The sequence below is a fragment of the Sorex araneus genome, chromosome 4 (genome assembly GCF_027595985.1).
Source record: "Sorex araneus isolate mSorAra2 chromosome 4, mSorAra2.pri, whole genome shotgun sequence".
NCBI classification, from domain to species: Eukaryota; Metazoa; Chordata; class Mammalia; order Eulipotyphla; family Soricidae; genus Sorex; species Sorex araneus.
Window position 1 is genome coordinate 78537685 of NC_073305.1, and position 17001 is coordinate 78554685.

Here is a 17001-nt window from a genome sequence, read left to right on the forward strand (position 1 = left end):
CCCATATATTCTGGCTTCCCACTGAGTGCCCCCCTAGCCAGTCTCTCCCAAGCACGAACAATTTCCTGAAGTCACCCCCTTCGGTTTGTCCTTCTGTCTTTAATCATGGCCTCCCTCTCCTGGAGGGGCCCCCCTCCTCCTTGTGGCCTATGTACCCCAGACTAAGCTTCGCTCTCTTGGGTGCAGTTTCTCGTTTCCTGCCCTGTTCTGCCTGTGACCACATGCTAGCAGGACTGGCCTTCTCGCGCCTGTATTTCCGTAACTGTGCTGCGCAAGGAGGTCAATGACCTGCTCGAAGCGTCACAAGCGTCACATTCGGGACCCTCCAAGCTTTCCCGCCAAGATGCCCCGTGGCCAGCTACAGTGGAGCTGGTGGCCTCCTGTGTGGCTCTCCCAGCTCCATTCCCCTGACTGTCCCCCCACTGCCCTCTCTCATGGGGGCCGAGACCCTCTCTGAACCTCAGCTTGCTCGAGTCCAGAGACTCAACAACTGAGGACATTCTTTTTTTTTCAATAATGTAAGAGTACTGCTATTTGTTCAGTCATTGATTAAGCTGACTGAATTGGGCATGAATTCCACATTACTTTTTATTTTATTGTATCACCGTGAGATAGAGTTACAAAGTTATGTTTGAGATTCAGCCATACAATGATGGAACGCCCCTCCCTCCACCAGTGCACATTTTCCACCACCGATGTCCCAAGTATCCCCCCACTCACATCCCAGTCCTCACCCTGCCTCTATGGCAGACAATTTTCCCAGTACTCTCTCTCTCATTTGGGGCATTATGTTTTGCTCGAATTTTCCCACCACCATTCAAGCCTACTTGCCAGGGGCCAATGCTAGATAATTTTATTTTCCATAGCTCATTTTGAATATCATGAAAGCTCGCGTGACGGCGACTGTAAATGTAAATTTCTAGATTGTAAATGGTTGGGTTCCAGAGACATCTCTGTATGGTACTAATCCATTTTGGGATTCAATTGGGAATCGGTGGGCCAGGGCTGTTGGTGCGCTAAGATGGTGTCTGGAGGCAAATTGTGGGCATGACAGCCAGTCTTCTGGGTGGGTGGGGACCTGGGGAGGGACAGCCTGGGTCCTCTGCTGCCATGCATCCTAGAGACTAAGTCCTAAACCCACATACCTGGGCCTTGCTTGTGGAAGCTCTTGGTCACCAGGATTCCATCTGGAGTAGGCAGGGAGACTGCACCTGCTCCATCTGGGGTGCCCCAGTGAAATTGGCTCGGTATAGGGCCCAGAGAGATCTCCGGCGCTGTGGTGTCTTCTGGGACTTGCCGCTGTGCCTCTGGTCCAGGGTTGTTGGTGCGCTAAGATCCACATTACAAAATTTTCGGCAGATTATATCTTGGTGAGGTCTGCCCTGAGACGGTGCAAGCAGGCTCGGGATATGGTGGTGATTTGTAATTTTGGATTGTGGAAGCAAGTGGCTGCTGGGGGCTCTGCTTGGGCGGGCACAGGCCAACCTGCCCCCCTCCGATTTACCCTAGTCTGTTCAGCCATGCTCGGGTCCGAGATTAACTGTGGCTTTTGATCTCTCAAGATTTATCTATGGGTCTCTGAAATAAGGCCAATCAATAATTGAGTTTGTATAGCTGAGCCGGAGATGGTTTGTGGGTGTGGCTCCCACATACCTAACTTTTGGCTGTTTAATTTCTTGGTAAACTTGGCCCCAAGTTGTTGGGGTCTGGCCAAAGGCACAGCAGCAATTTTGGGATATCTGGAAGTCTGAAGGCATCATCAAGCTGCTGATGCACTTGCCCCACAGGTACAGGTTGACCTGTTGGTGGCACCATACCCCCTTCTGAGGACGTTCTTAGGGATTAACTCGATCAGATAGTTCGTGAATGCTATGAGAAATTAAGGAGGTGGGGCTTTGTTCTGAAAGAGGGACATATTTTCTACACTGGGTCCCATTCTAGCATGAACCAGTTTTTTTTTTTTTTTTTTTAGGGGTCAGCGGGCACACCTGGTGATGCTCAGGGATTACTCCTGCCTCTGCACTCAAAAGAATTAATCCTGGTGGGGCTGGAGCAATAGCACAGCGGGTAGGGTGTTTGCCTTGCACACGGCCGACCCGGGTTCGATTCCCAGCATCCCATATGGTCCCCTGAGCACCGCCAGGGGTGATTCCTGAGTGCAGAGCCAGGAATAACCCCTGTGCATCGCCGGGTGTGACCCAAAAAGCAAATGAAAAAAAAAAAAAAGAATTACTCCTGGTGTTGTTCAGGGGACCATATATGGGATGCTGGGAATCAAACCCAGGTTGGCCGCATGCAAGGCAAATGCCCTCCCTGATGTGCTATCGCTCCAGCCCCCTGGAGCCAGGTTTAACACGTTTAATTTTGCTTTGGGACCATGCATAGCTGGCGGTACTACTCCAGCTGTGTGTCAGGAACTGGGCAACCTTGTGGCGCTGGGATGCAGCCAGCCTCCTGCCTGCAGAGCCGGAGCTCAGCCTCTGAGCAGCAGCCCAGCCTAACCTTTAATCCTAACACATTAGGATTTCCCAATCAAAATAAACCCAGGGGTCAGGGGTTGGATTTGGGCTAGAGTTCACGATTCACACTTGTTTAATCTCTGGTTGAATTCCAGCCACTACCAAAAGAAAAGTAAATCGAGGCACAGAGCTGCTAATGCCGTATTCACCCAGAGTAGACACTGGCAGAACAGGAACTGCTGGTTGCATCTGGGCCAGGCAGCTCCAGAACCCATTCACTTCTCCTCGTCCTATCTCATCTTCTTTTATTTCTGCCACCTCAGACCTGTCCTTTGGACTCAAATTAGTTGAACTGTGTGACCAAATCACAGCCTCCTCCTCTTCCTGGCATGCCTCCAACTCTGGTATTTACTCTGGAGGTGTATTTTTGCAGATAACCAGGTATTAGTTTCAGGGCCACAATGATAGTACAGCAGGTAGGCATTTGCCTTGCATGCGCAGCCGACCCGGGTTCAATCCCTGGCATCTCATCCGGTCCCCCAAGCACCGCCAGGAGGGAGTAACCCCTGAGCATCGCTGGATGTGATCCAAAATGAAAAATAAACAACAACATGCATTAGTTTCAAGAACGGAGATGTGTTGGGGCTGGAGCGATAGCACAGCGGGTAGGGCGTTTGCCTTGCACACGACCGACCCGGGTTCAATTCCCAGCATCCCATATGGTCCCCTGAGCACCGCCAGGAGTAACTTCTGAGTGCAAAGCCAGGAGTAACCCCTGTGCATCACCAGGTGTGACCCAAAAAGCAAAAAAAAAAAAAAAAAAAAAAAGAAGAACGGAGATGTGTGCAAACTGTAGCTCTCAGGGCTAGAGCGATAGTACAGCAGAGAAGGCGTTTGCCTTGCACACGTCCAACCCAGGTTCAATCCCTGGTATCCCATATGGTCTCTGAAGCACGGCCAGGAGTAATTCCTGAGTGCAGAGCCAGGAGTAACCCCTGAGCATCGCTGGGTGTGACCCAAAAAGAAAAAAAAAAGAAAGAAAAACTTGATGTTTGGTAAGAGAAAACCAAGTGCTCGAAGAACAGGAACTAAAGAACCTCGGCTTTGCATGACAGAGGCCTGGGTGTGACTCAAAAAGAAAAAAAAAACAAACTGTAGCTCTCTTGAGGCCCGAGAGAGGAGTGTAGGCTGGTGGGAGCCCCGGGTTTAATCCCTGGTGCCTCACCTTCCTAGAGTGGTGCTACGGTCAGCACCACGCTGAGGCTAGCTCCCAAACACTGCTGGGTGTGACCTCCAAACTCAAATGAATTTTATTTATTTGGAGGTGTGACCTCCAAACTCAAAACAAAATGCCAGGGGCCGGAGCGATAGCACAGCGGGTAGGGCCTTTGCCTTGCACGCGGCTGACCCGGGTTCGATTCCCAGCATCCCATATGGTCCCCCAAGCACCGCCAGGAGTAATTCCTGAGTGCAGAGCCAGGATAACCCCTGAGCATCGCCGGGTGTGACCCAAAAAGAAAAAAAAAAAAGAAAGAAAAACATGATGTTTGGTAAGAGAAAACCAAGTGCTCGAAGAACAGGCACTAAAGAACATCGGCTTTGCATGACAGAGGCCTGGGTTTGAGCCTCAGTACTGCATGGTCCCCTGAGGCAACCCCACAGCACTGAGTTGGCATTGCCCTCTTCAACGCAGAGACAAATTTATGAAAAAATCTCAAAGGAGATCCTGGACAGCGAGTACAGCAAATGGTTAAGACCCTATCTTGTACATGTGAGACCCAGGTTCAAGCCACAGTGCTCCATATGGTTCCCCCAAGCCTACCAGGAATGACCCCAAAATGCAGAGCCAGGACTAAGCCTTCAACTTAGCTTGGTTTTGGGGTGTGGTCCAAACACAAACCAAAAAAAAATATTGAAATGAGTGACTAGGGGTGGAGTTTGGTAGAGCACACATTTGTGTATGTATGAGGCCCCAAGTTAGATCCCCAGAATATCCCCCCCACCTACACACACACACACACACACACACACACACACACACACACACACACACACACACTCTGATAGATGGACCAACGGATAGATAGGATCAAAGGTAGAAGACAGGGGCTGGAGCAATAGCACAGCAGGTAGGGTGTTTGCCTTGCATGCGGCTGAGGCTGACCCGGGTTCGATTCCCAGCCCTCTGAGCACCGCCAGGAGTAATTACTGAGTGCATGAGCCAGGAGTAACCCCTGTGCAACGCTGGGTGTGACCCAAAAAGTAAAAAAATAAAAACAAAGGTAGCATACATAAATGTCTGGCAATAGTGCAGTTTTATCTGCTGCATAGTGTTCCATTTAATGGTTCTGTGTGCATTTCATTCTCCTGCTGATGAGCATTTTTGTTGTTTCCTGGGTTTGGGTTACTATAAAAAAGCATGAATGGACATCCTGGCATATGCTTCCCTCTGCACGTTCTCTCTCTGAGAATTTCTCTAGAGTTCCAAAGAGAAGAATTTCTGGCTTCCAGGGAAGTATGTTTCCTGTTGGGCTAGATATGGCCAAATTGACCTCTAAAATTATTATATCCATGAATTTCTCCTTCTCAAGGGTGTAAAATGAAACTTCTTTCCTGAATATAGATTTCACTTCCGCCTGTGCTGGTGTGGACAAATAGCTTTTCACTTTTATGGCCACTTGCGTCTCCTTCCCAGGAAATGGCCTGCTCATATCCTATGTTTATTCTTCTCGTGGATTTTGCTCCTTTTCTTACTGATTTTAGAAGTACTTGATGGGGGAGAGGGGCTGGGCCTACAAACATCTACAGTGTTTACCTTGCATATGGCTGGCCCGGGTTAGATCTCTGGCCGACCCTTACGGTCCTCCGAGCACTGCCCGGAATGACCCCTGAGTGCAGAGTCAGTGCCACCCTCTGAGCATCACCAGCTGTGGCCCAAAGCAAATGAATAAACAAATAAATGTAGTTTCTGTACTGATTCCAAATCCTTTTCAGCTGTGTGAGTTGCAAAGTTCTTCTGGTCTGTTGCACTGTCTTCTCCTTTGCTTTAGTGTGTTGCCTGAGTTATTACCGCGAGTGGGTGATTACACACTGGGTTCACTGTACTGCGATGTCTACTTCTGTAGCACTGTTGGTCACTGTCATTGTCGTCCCTTATCATAACAAAAGGTTGTAAAAATCTCTCTCTCCCTGGAGCCTGAGAGATAGTCCAGAGGGTGAGGCACATGCCTTGCACACAGGCAACCCGGGTTCAATCCCCAGCACTACACAGAACCGCCAGGTGCGACCCATGAGCACAGATCCAGGAGCAACTCATGAGTACCACTGAATGGTCCCACAATTAAAAACAATAAGATAAAATAAAATCGGGGCCAGAGTGATAGCACAGCGGGTAGGGCATTTGCCTTGCACGCGGCCGACCCGGGTTCGATTCCCGGCATCCCATATGGTCCCCCAAGCACCGCCAGGACTAATTCCTGAGTGCAAAGCCAGGAGTAACTCCTGAGCATTGCTGGGTGTGACCCAAAAAGCAAAAAAAAAGATAAAATAAAATCTCTACACAAGGACTGGGGAGATGGCATGAAGGACTGGAGGGTGGGGGGAATCCAGGTTCTATCTCCAATCACTGTATCACAGTAATCCCGTTGCTCATCCATTTGCTCGAGCGGGCACCAGTAACGTCTCCATTGTAAGACTTGTCTTTACTGTTTTTGGCATATCGAATACGCCATGGGGAGCTTGCCAGGCTCTGCTGTGCGGGTGAGATACTCTCGGTAGCTTGCCGGGCTCTCTGAGAGGGGTGGAGGAATCGAACCTGGGTCAGCCACATGCAAGGCAAACGCCCCACCCGCTGTGCTATTGCTCCAGCCCATCTCCAAACCACCTCCAAACCACATGAAATAACCCCTGAATACTGCCAATATTTAAAATGGGGCATGGGGCCAGAACGGCAGTACAGCAGGGGAGGTAGGGTGCTTCCCTTGTATGCAGCCTACCTGGGTTTGATCCCCAGCACCCCTGAACTCCACCAGGAGTTTCCCCATGAGTCCAGAGCCACGAGTCACTCCTGAGCATTTTCAGGTGTCAATCAAATACAAAATAGAAGGGACAGAGAGATAATGAAAATGGATAAGACATTTGTCTCGTATGCAATTAATCTTGGCTCAACCACAGCACGACATATGGTCCCCAAAGCCCTACCAAAAGGGCTGGTGATAGGGTTTCTGTGTACACTATTCCAACACCCCACCCTCCTCCACACTATCCCCTACTCAACCTGCACCCCCCCCACACACACACACACATTAGTCCTTATTCTTATTTTGTGAGTGCAGGGTTGGGTTGTACTGGGTCGTACTCAAGGGCCGACCGCATGCAAGGCAAGCAATCTCCTTTGTGTTCTGTTTTTGTTTGTGTTTTGGGATACTCTCAACGGGAGGAGTGGCTGCTCTAGCTTTTGTGTCAGAGGGTCGCTCCGTGCTGCTAGGGGGTCTACGCAGAGTGAGAGAAAAATGGGCAAAGAGGTCCCTCTCCAATCCCAAAAACCTTCAATCTTTGTCCCCTCAAAAACATTTTCCCACTCAGGTTTCACTCAGTCTTAGATTTGGTCGTGGGTCTTGTGGGCTTTGCAAGGCCTCTTCCCACATCAACTACCACAGGCCTGTCCCTCCCCTCCTCGGGCCTTGGCCCGCCCGGGGCTGCCTGTTCAGGAAGCAGCTGTCCAGCCCCAGCAGCTGACCCAGCCTGAGGCGCTCACACTTCCCACCTCAGTCCTGTCAGCTGAATCTGTGGAAGAACAGTTGTCTCTGTGGGAACAATGGGGCTTTCTGGACAGGCCGTTCTCTCCCCCAGGCGGGAGCAACTGTCACTGTGGGCAGGGAGGACCCCACCTGTCAGCTCTCTTGGCCCCTTCAGGCCACACACAAGTCCCTGAGTCATTTTCTTTACATCCTATGGTCATGTTTAGCATGTCTTACTAGCTCTGTGCAGAGTCCGAGGGCAAAGTGGGGGTCACGGATGTCACCGGTGAGGGCGGTCGGTCCTGAGCTATGAAGTCTTACCTCAGGAGCCCCAGGTGCTCTCTCAGGTGTAGCCCTGTTCAGAGCCTCAGGGCAGTCCCGCTCAGGCTGGGGGGTGATAATTGCGCCGAGCAGAGAGATGCTGGGACAGCTGGTGACAGGAATGAACTCCCAACTCTCAGTTATTTGGGCTACAATACAAAAACAAATACAAAAACTCAGGTATTTGGGCTACAAGCGTTCAGGGGCTACTACCGGTTTTGTGCTTGGAAGTTGCTCCTGGTGGTGTTCAGGGGACCGTAGGCAGTGCCATGCGCGGAGCCTGGGCCTTCAGCATGCAGATCAGGTGCTCGGCCCATTGAGCAACCTCCGTGGCCCCTGAACTGCCAACTCTTGGCCCTGCCCTCCTTCCCCACCTACACCTCTGTCCTCTGACTGACTCGGGACATCCCCAGGACACCTGTTCTTTGGAAATGGTGCCTCTCAACCTCTAGGGTCTCTCTCCAGTGCTCTGTTGAGGCTGTTGCCATTTGGGGAAGAAAGGCCACCTTTGGGTGGCATCAACCTCGGGATGCAGAGCAACAGGGAATCTGTCCTACCTGACACACGCAGAGGCACCCTGCACCTCCTTGGATCAGTTGGTGGCCAAGTTGCAGAATCTGAGGGGGGCCAGAGGTGGCTGGGCAGAAGGCAGGTGAGGGAGCCGGATCCTGTCTCTCAAAAGAACTGTTACGGGGCTGAATAGTACAACAGGTAGGGCATTTATTTGCCTTCTATTCTCTCACCCCTGGTTTGATCCACACATCCCCATGGTCCCCTAAGTATTACCAGGAGTAACTCCATAGTAGAGAGCCAGAGTTAACCCCTGTGCACCACCCACCACCAAGTGTGATGCAAAAGTGAAGAAGGAGGAGGAGGAGGAGGAGGAGGAGGAGGAGGAGGAGATAACCCAAAAAGAACCCATTAACTCCGTGTAACTCCTCACCCCATCTTTGGCTTCCCCATCTGCCTGTCACCCTACTGGCAGGCCCACATTGGGGTCCCTGACCCCTTGCACAGGCCTCCCCCAAGGTGGGGACTACATGATTTCTGTTGATCCTCCAGAACTGATGCCAATGAATGGGGTTGACAAGGGGCCTGTGACCGGGACATGAGAGGATACTAGGAATCCTGTGAAAGGGGGTGCTGAGGGGCTTATGAATGGGGGTGCTGAGGGGCCTGTAAAAGGGGGTGCTGAGGGGCTTGTGAATGGGGGTGCTGAGGGGCCTGTGAATGGGGATGCTGAGGGGTCTGTGAATGAGGGTGCTGAAGGGCCTATAAATGGGGGTGCTGAGGGGCCGTGAATGGGGGTGCTGAGACTCTAGCAAGATGCTTCCTGAAGGCCCTGGGGGCCTGGGAAGGGATCAGAAGAAGCCCAGGGGCACCCAGACACTTTGATTCATTTGTTTTTCTTTCAGTTTTTGGCAGTCTTGGCAGTGCCCAGAGGACCATGAGGTGCCGGGGATGGACTCTGGGTCTCCTGCATGCAAAGCTCGTGCTCCAGTCCTCCAGTCTTCCTTTCAGCTCTCTCTCTCTCTCTCTCTCTCTCTCTCTCTCTCTCTCTCTCTCTCTCTCTCTCTCTCTCCCTCCTTCCCTCCCCCTCCTCCCTCCTCCCTTCTTCCCTACTCCCCTCTCTATCCCAATGTGCTAAACAGAGAGGTTTCATCAATTTCCTCAAAAATGGCCAGGCCCTCCTAGACTTACAGAGGGGCCTGCAAAGGGAGCAGCAGGCTCCATTTCTCAGTGCTCAGTCAGGAAGCCATAGCACAGTGGGTAGGGCATTTGCCTTGCATGCAGCTGACCCAGGTTCGATTCTTCCGCCCCTCTTGGAGAGGCCGGCAAGTTACCAAGAGTATCACACCTGCACGGCAGAGCCTGGCAAGCCCCCGTGATGTATTTGATATGCCAAAAACAGTAACAACAAGTCTCACAATGGAGACGTTACTGGTGCCCGCTCAAACAAATCAATGAACAGATGAACAATGGGACAGGATGAGGGTGCTACAGTGCTACAGTCAGGAAGCCGGCCAGAGAGCACAAGATACTTTCCAGGAAAGGCTGAGGAAATCCTTAGCAGAAGTCTTTCTGGCCTTGGAGAAAAAGCCTGGGGGCCCTGCCCATGGGATTAGGTGAGGCAAGTGAGGAGAAAGGAGGAAGGGGCAGTTCTTGGAGGAGGGGGCTGGGCACTGTCCTCCCCCCTCCTCCCCCCACTCCCCCCTCTCCCCAGGATGTTGATTTATCTGGTTTTCATTCTTTCTCCCCTTCCCTTTGTTCTAGCTGCAGACCAAAGGTCACACACTCTCTTATACTTGGGCGTGGTTGGGGCTGTGGGCTGGCCACCACTTTTGTTTGTGTTGTGGCACCTGGCTCAGACACAGCAGGGTGACCCACACACACACACACTCAGGGGCCCAAGACAGAATATTTCTCTTTGTTTGGGGCCACACAGTGGTTACTCCTGGCTCTGAGCTCAGCTGATCACTCCTGGCAGTTCTTGGGGGACCATAAGGGACGCCTGGGATCGAACCCAGGTCAGTTTTGTTGAAGGCGAGCGCCCTGCCCACTGTCCTATCGCTCCAGCCCTGCCTCACCAGGATTTTTAGCTGTGGTGCTAAGCTTTACACGCCTGTTTGTGGCTGCAGCACACGTGGTTGCGACACGGGGCCCAGACAGCAAGACTGGAGTGTTCAGTGCCTGTCACTGCACTGAGGGACGGAACGCAAGATCTCACGCTCGCAAGGCAGGCGCCTCGAATCATGGACTCAGCACCCAGGACCCCAATTAGTTATTCTTTATTTCCGGCAGGGAGAGGAGAGGTGACATCCGGTGGCGCTGCGGGCTTCTCTCCCAGCAATTCTTAGGAGACCGTGCAGGACCCGCAGTGACTAAACTTGGATGTGCTCCAGTCCTCTGAACCATTTCCCTGGCACCCACTACTTTTCAAAGGGGAGGTCATACCCAGTGGTGCTCAGAGCATACTCCTGGTTTTGCACTCGATGGTCACTCTTAGTGGGCTTGGGGGACCATAAGGGGCGTGGGAGATTGAACCTGGGTCAGCTTCATGGAAGGCAAGTGCCTTACCCTCCATACTGTCTCTCCAGCCCCACACTATTGTTGTTTTTTTTTTTCTTTTTTGGGCCACACTTGGTGATGCTCAGGTGTTACTCCGAGCTCTGTGCTCAGAAATTACTCCCAGCGTTGTTCAGGGGACCTTATGGGGGACCAGGGGATGAATCTGAGTTGCCAGTGTGCAGCAAGCACCCTACCCACTGTGCTGTCTCTCCAGCCCCTCGCACTGTTCATTCTTTTTTTTTTTTTCACTTTTTAAAAAATTTATTTATTTTATTGAATCACCATGTGGAAAGTTACAAAGCTTTCAGGCTTATGTCTCAGTTATACAATGCTCGAACACCTGCCCCTTCACCAGTGCCCATATTCCACCACCAGCACTGTTCATTCTTATGACAAATGATACCGCAACAGAAAAATAAGAGCTCTTGGGGGCCAGAAGTTCTTGGAGTTTGTCAGCCCTGTGGTTCTGGGAACCTGTTTCTTCATCTGTTCAACAGTCAGGCTAACTGTTCCCCCGTGGTGTGGCAATTAGAATGGCTGCATTCCTGAACTCACCATGCGACATGCGTGTGGACATAGCCTGTGCACAGGTCAGGGAGGACACGGGCCATTGCAGAGTCTCGGGAAGCAACTGACAGGAAAGAAAGAAGAGAAACCTCTCTTCTGCCCCACGCTGACTCAGCTGCCTCTGGCCAGAGGTAGAACGACCTTTCTAAAGTTTGAGGTTTGTTTTGTTTTGTTTTGTTTGCTTTTTGGGTCACACCTGGCGATGCACAGGGGTTACTCCTGGCTCTGCACTCAGGAATTACCCCTGGCGGTGCTCAGGGGACCATATGGGATGCTGGGAATCAAACCTGGGTCGGCCGTGTGCAAGGCAAACGCCCTACCCGCTGTGCTATCTCTCCAGTCCCTAAAGTTTGAGTTTTTAAGAAAATTTTTGCTTTGTTTCTCGTTGGGGGGCCACAGCCAGCAGTGCTCAGGGCTTACCCCTGCTCTTACTCAGGGAGCACGCCTGGTGAGGACCATATGGGATGCCAGGGATTGAACCTGGGTTGGCCACATACAAGGTAAGCACCCTACCCAACTGTATTATCGCTCTGGCCCCATCAACCAAAATTCATTTTTATTTTGTTTTTTGTTCCATGCTCAGCTGTGCTCGGGTCTTACTCCTGGTTCTGAGCTCGGGGATCACTCCTGACAGTCTTGGGCAAGTGTCTTACCCACTCAACAATCTCTCCAGTCCCTTAAAAATGTATTTGTATTTATTGTGGTGCCAGAGACAGATCCCAAGCCTCACACGGGCAAGGCAAGATCCCTGCGGAGACACCTCCCTGACCCTGAATTTAAGGTTGGTGATGATGCTGTTGGCGGTCAAGGCCGAGCAGATGACCAACACTTACATTCACTAGACTGTAACACTTGCAAAGTAGTCTCGTGGCCATTAGTCCAGCATGGCAGAAAAGAAACCCATTTTATAAAGAACAGAATGAGGTTTGTGGGTTTATTTTTGTTGTTGTTTTGTTTTGTTTTTCAGGGATTTGTTTTGTTTTGTTTTTGTTTTGCTTTGGGTCCAAATCCAGAAGTCTTGGGGGACTGTTTGGGGCTGAATATTGAACCCTGGCCTCTGGCATGCAAAACATGTGCTTGCCATTGACCAAGCTCTCCCGCCCAAGAAGGAGGAATTTAAAATCAAAACATAGGGGGCCCGGAGGAACAGTACAGCGGGTAGGGCATTTGCCTTGCATGCAGTCCACCGTGGTTTGATCCCCGGCATACCATATGGTCCCCCAAGCACCACCAGGAGTAATTTCTGAGTGGAGAGCCAGGAGAAACCCCGGAACATTGCTGGGTGTGGCCCCAAAAAGGAAAAAAACACAACAAAAAAAACAGTTTGTATCAGTATCTTATATCTTGGAATTGTATTTCATCTCAAGGATAAGGGAAAGTGGGTAGGGAAGAGGGTGCTAAGGTTGATGTAGGCAAGTAGACAGAGAAGGGCCCATGGAAATGGAATTCCTAGGATGTAATAAAACCAATAGCCCAATCTGCGAAGAGCCCACCTGGTGAGCTCAGGCCTGATAAGACCCTCACCTGGCGCCAGCAACAGACCCAGAGAGACGCTCCAGTAGGAACAAAAGGCCCAGAAAGGAATTTCAAAGACTGTCCACCACACCCAACCACCCTCCCAACCAGTCCTCCTAGGACTTATACCTAGGAGAAGCCCCCTTTGGGGGCACGTTGGAAAAACCCGATAAAAGCTACCTTGGACAAAGGAAGGACACACATATGCTTCTTGAGCCCACGTGCTGCTTGTGCCCATGTGGCCGAGCACATGTAGCACCCGAGCAAGCACATGTGTTGCCCGCATCTCCCCTCTTGAGATGTGTACTTTCTTTTTTTTTGGGAGGGGGTCATACCCAGCGATGCACAGGGGTTACTCCTGGCTCATGCACTCAGGGGGACTATATGGGATGCTGGGAATTGAACCCGGGTCGGTCGCGTGCAAGGCAAAGGCCCTACCCGCTGTGCTATCGCTCCAGCCCTGAGATGTGCACTTTCATATTTTCATATCTAATGCTGGGATGTGTGTAGAGGCTCTCTCTGCCCGTGGAGAAGCCCACTCTCTCTCTCTTGAGCGTCTTCTCTCACGTTCTTTCCCTTCTTCCCCTTCTTAAAAGCTTCCAAATTGGGGCTGGAGCCATAGCACAGGGGTAGGGCATTTGTCTTGCATGCAGCCGACCAAGGTTCGATTCCCAGCATCCCATATGGTCCCCTGAGCACCGCCAGGAGTAATTCCTGAGTGCATGGGCCAGGAATAACCCCTGTGCATCGCCTGGTATGACCCAAAAAGAAAAGCCTCCAAATAAAATCTGTTTTGACTTTACTGCTGCTTGTCTACCCCTGAATTTATTTTCTGCGAGGTGAGACAAGAACCCGGCAACCCTGCGTCCTGGGGTGCAAGAGGCGAATGGGGAGAAAATGGCCGTCTCACTCCTCCTGCCTTATATAAGCCATCTGTTGGGCCCGAGATCTTCAAAGTGAGGATCCCTCTTTGGAAGGGAAGGGGCGTACCTAGTGGTGCTCAGGGCATACTCCTGGCTCTGCACTCAGAGATCACTCCTGCTGGACTTGGGGGACCATATGGGGTGGTGGGAATCTAACTCAACTGGGCATGTGCAAGTGGAGTGCCCTACCCGCTGTACTATCTGCCAAGGCCCAGTATCTGTCTTCCTGTCTGAATGGAAATGCCCTGGGACCAGCTCTGAGCCTGCCCGGGAGGGACCCTATACTCGGTCCTGTACCGCTTAGGTCCTGTTCGCTGCATCAAAACCCGCGGCCTACGCTGTGGCCTTACGGCTCTGGAGTTTGGGTGACAGGCTCTGATCCACTGTCCCTGCTGCTTCCTGCTCCCGGTCCCTCCCACTTACAGAGGAACTGAGGGGACTGGAGTCCGGGACACTTACGATGTCATGATGCCTACATTCACAGTCTGGGAACGTGCAGTCTGGGTTCGAATTCGAGGTGTGCCCCGGCTAAAAATCCTGGATCTTCTTCCAACCCACTGCCCCTCCCTCCCGTCCAAGTCTCCCATGTCCGTGTCCGAAGGCAGCTGTTCCCCCTCGCTCCCTGTCCCTCCCCCCCCAAGCTGTCCTGGGTGGGGCTGGGGAGCCTGTGCCGTGTCTCACATTCAGTCTGAGATCCTTCAGGAGCAGGAGTTCTGGGTGAGAGCTGCCAGCCGCGTGTGCGGGTATGCATGTGTCAGTGTGTGTGTGTGTGTGTGTGTGTGTGTGTGTGTGTGTGTGTGTGTGTGTGTGTGTGTGTGTGCTGGGGGGCTGGGAGGTCAGGTGAATGAAAGTCCTCCTCCTTCACCGAGAAAGCCAGGTACTGAGGGGGTGCAGCGACCAAGAGGGGTGGGGGGCTTTGACCAGAGGAGGCGAGTGTCCAGAGCAAGTCAGGAGGAGGGCAGGGCCAGCCCTCAGCCCTAGCCCAGGGTTCACGCGCCTAATCTCTTTGTCTCTATTGTACTGAGACTCTCCCACCCGCCCCAGAGCCCCCCTCCCCCAGGTCTTGGCCCGAGCCGACGCCGACGCCGGAAGAGGCGAGCCGAGCCGAGCGTCCCCGCCATGCCAGCGCCGCTGCTCCCGCTGCTGCTGCGAATGCTCCTGTCTCGCCTGCTACTGCCAGCCGCCCGCCTGGCCCGCCAGCACCTCCTGGCCCTGCTGCGCGGCCTGGCCAGCCGCCTGCACTCCCACAACATGCGGGAGGCCTTGCTGGGCTGCCTGTTGTTCATCCTCAGCCAGAGACACCCGCCGGAGGCTGCCGCCGCCGAGGCCTCCAGGGGGGCCCACGCGGAGAGGAAAGACAGGCTAGCACCCCCCAAGTGAGCCCCCCAGACCTGGAAGCTGCAGTAGCCATGGGAACGCTTTCCCGCCGAGTCAGCCCGTCTGGCAGCATCTCTGACTGCAGCCTGCCCAGCGCACGGGGAATGAGCTTGAGAAGGAAGAGCCAGCCGGGACTCACCGCCCCTCTCCCAGCAGGATGGACTGCCACAGAGCCCTGTGTCCCCCGGAAGAGCTGTCTTCACTTCTTCCTCCCAAGAACTCCACCTGTCCCCTCCAGCCCAGCCCTGGAAAGGAGAATATTCATTCTTGCCCCCTATCCTCTCCGAGCAAATGGGGACATGAGATGTGATGGGGACAATGTCTAACCCCAGCCACAATGACAATGGACAATTTAGCCTGCGGGGGGAGAGATTTTTGTCTTGCTTTTGTTTGGTTTTGGTGCTAGGCATCTAACCCAGGGCCTCCGACAGGGACAGGGGAGGTCCAGTGAAGCTTCTAGGTGTATGTGTGTGTGTGTGTGTGTGTGTGTGTGTGTGTGTGTGTGTGTGTTGGGGACAGTGGGGTAGGTATAGTATAGGGGTTAAGGTACCTGCTTTGCATGTGGTCAACTCTTGAACACCATCTAATATGGCCCAACCCTGCTTCTTCTCAAAAAAAAAAAAAAAAAAGAGCCCAAACTAACGGAAAGCGGGGAGGAGGAGAGGTGAGTGGGTCTAGTGGAGGATGCAGTGTTGGAATATTGCATGCATGAACCCTCTCATCAGCTGCATTGTAAATCAAGGTGCCTACGATTAAAAAATAAAAGAAAGGGGGCTGGACCCATAGTCCAGCATGTTTGCCTTGTACATTGCTCACCTGGGATGGATCCCTGGCACCACATAAGATCCCAGAGCCCGTCAGGAGTGATCGCTGGGTTCAGAACCAGGAGACCAGGAGTAACTTGAGCAACACTGGGTCTGGCCCGAAAAAAAACAAAAAAAAAGGAGAGAAGGAAGGAAGGAAGGAAGGAAGGAAGGAAGGAAGGAAGGAAGGAAGGAAGGAAGGAAGGAAGGAAGGAAGGAAGGAAGGAAGGAAGGAAGGAGAAAGGGAGAGAGGGAGGGAGGCTAGAGCAATAGTACAGAAAGTAGGGAGTTTGCCTTGCATGTGGCTGACCTGGGTTCGGTCCCTGGCACCCTATATGGTCCCCTGAGCACCACCAGGAGTAATTCCTAAGCACAGAGCCAGGAGTAACCCCTGAATATCGCAAGGTGTGGCCCAAATGCCAGCCCTCCACCCCGGAAAGAAGGATAGGAAGGAAGAAACTCTGTGTGATAGGGGGCGGGGGGGGGGGGGGGGTCAGGAGCAGCGCTAGGCTTCCTTTTGCTTCCTATTGATGCCAATGTCGCTACTCGGTCCTCACTCCTGGAACTTTCTCTGGTTCAAACTCAGTGAGAACGTCACTCTGTGAAGCCCAAGTCACAGGTCTGACTTGCAGGAAGCTGGCAGATCCATCTTAAGAAGCAGGCAGGCACTGGTCCTGCCGCCAGTGGGGAGACTCAGCGGGTGGCGGGGGTGGGAGGAGCCCTGTGTGCAGCGCCCCGGGAAGCAAAGAGACCTGGGTGAGGCTAGGGGGCGGTGACACCCTCTTCCAACTGGCAGCACCTGCAGAATCTGCTAAGAGGTGTCAGTTGGGGGCAGGAGAGAGAGCTCAGTGTGTATTTGCATGCAGGGGGCCCCCAGGGGGATCCCCGCCCCCAGCAGAGCCAGAGGCGGCAGGGTGGGGGCTGGGAGGGGCTGGGAGTAGCACGTGGAAACCCCAGAATATGGCCCCCGAGAGACACACACGCACGCACGCACGCACGAACACGCATGCAAGCAAACACCAGCTGTCTATTTGTCAGCCTGGGGATCACTGCTTTCTCTTCCTGTGCAACAACCCTGCGCCCTTCACAGGAGGCTCTGGGCGTAGGGCGAGGGGGCTTTATGGGGAACACGCGCCCCTTTCGGGAGCCTCCTTTGGACCCCACACCGGTTGCCCTGGTGTGGGGAAGGGGAGGACTGAGGCCAGAGCCGTGAGGCCCCGGCCCCGCA

General features: G+C 52.8%; 1 protein-coding gene across 2 annotated transcripts; it reads left to right on the plus strand.

Annotated features, from left to right (window-relative positions):
- Positions 1-14258: 14258 nt before the first annotated feature.
- Positions 14259-15813, plus strand: MYMX (myomixer, myoblast fusion factor). 2 transcript variants are annotated; one of them, XM_055136470.1, is made up of 2 exons: positions 14259-14310; positions 14638-15813. In XM_055136470.1, the coding sequence occupies exon 2, from the start codon at positions 14713-14715 to the stop codon at positions 14971-14973; it is 261 nt and encodes an 86-aa protein (XP_054992445.1). In that variant the 5' UTR covers positions 14259-14310; positions 14638-14712; the 3' UTR covers positions 14974-15813. The 2 variants fall into 2 exon arrangements, with proteins under 2 accessions (XP_054992445.1, XP_054992446.1); XM_055136471.1 differs by having other exon boundaries at positions 14307-14336.
- The last annotated feature ends 1188 nt before the right edge of the window (positions 15814-17001 follow it).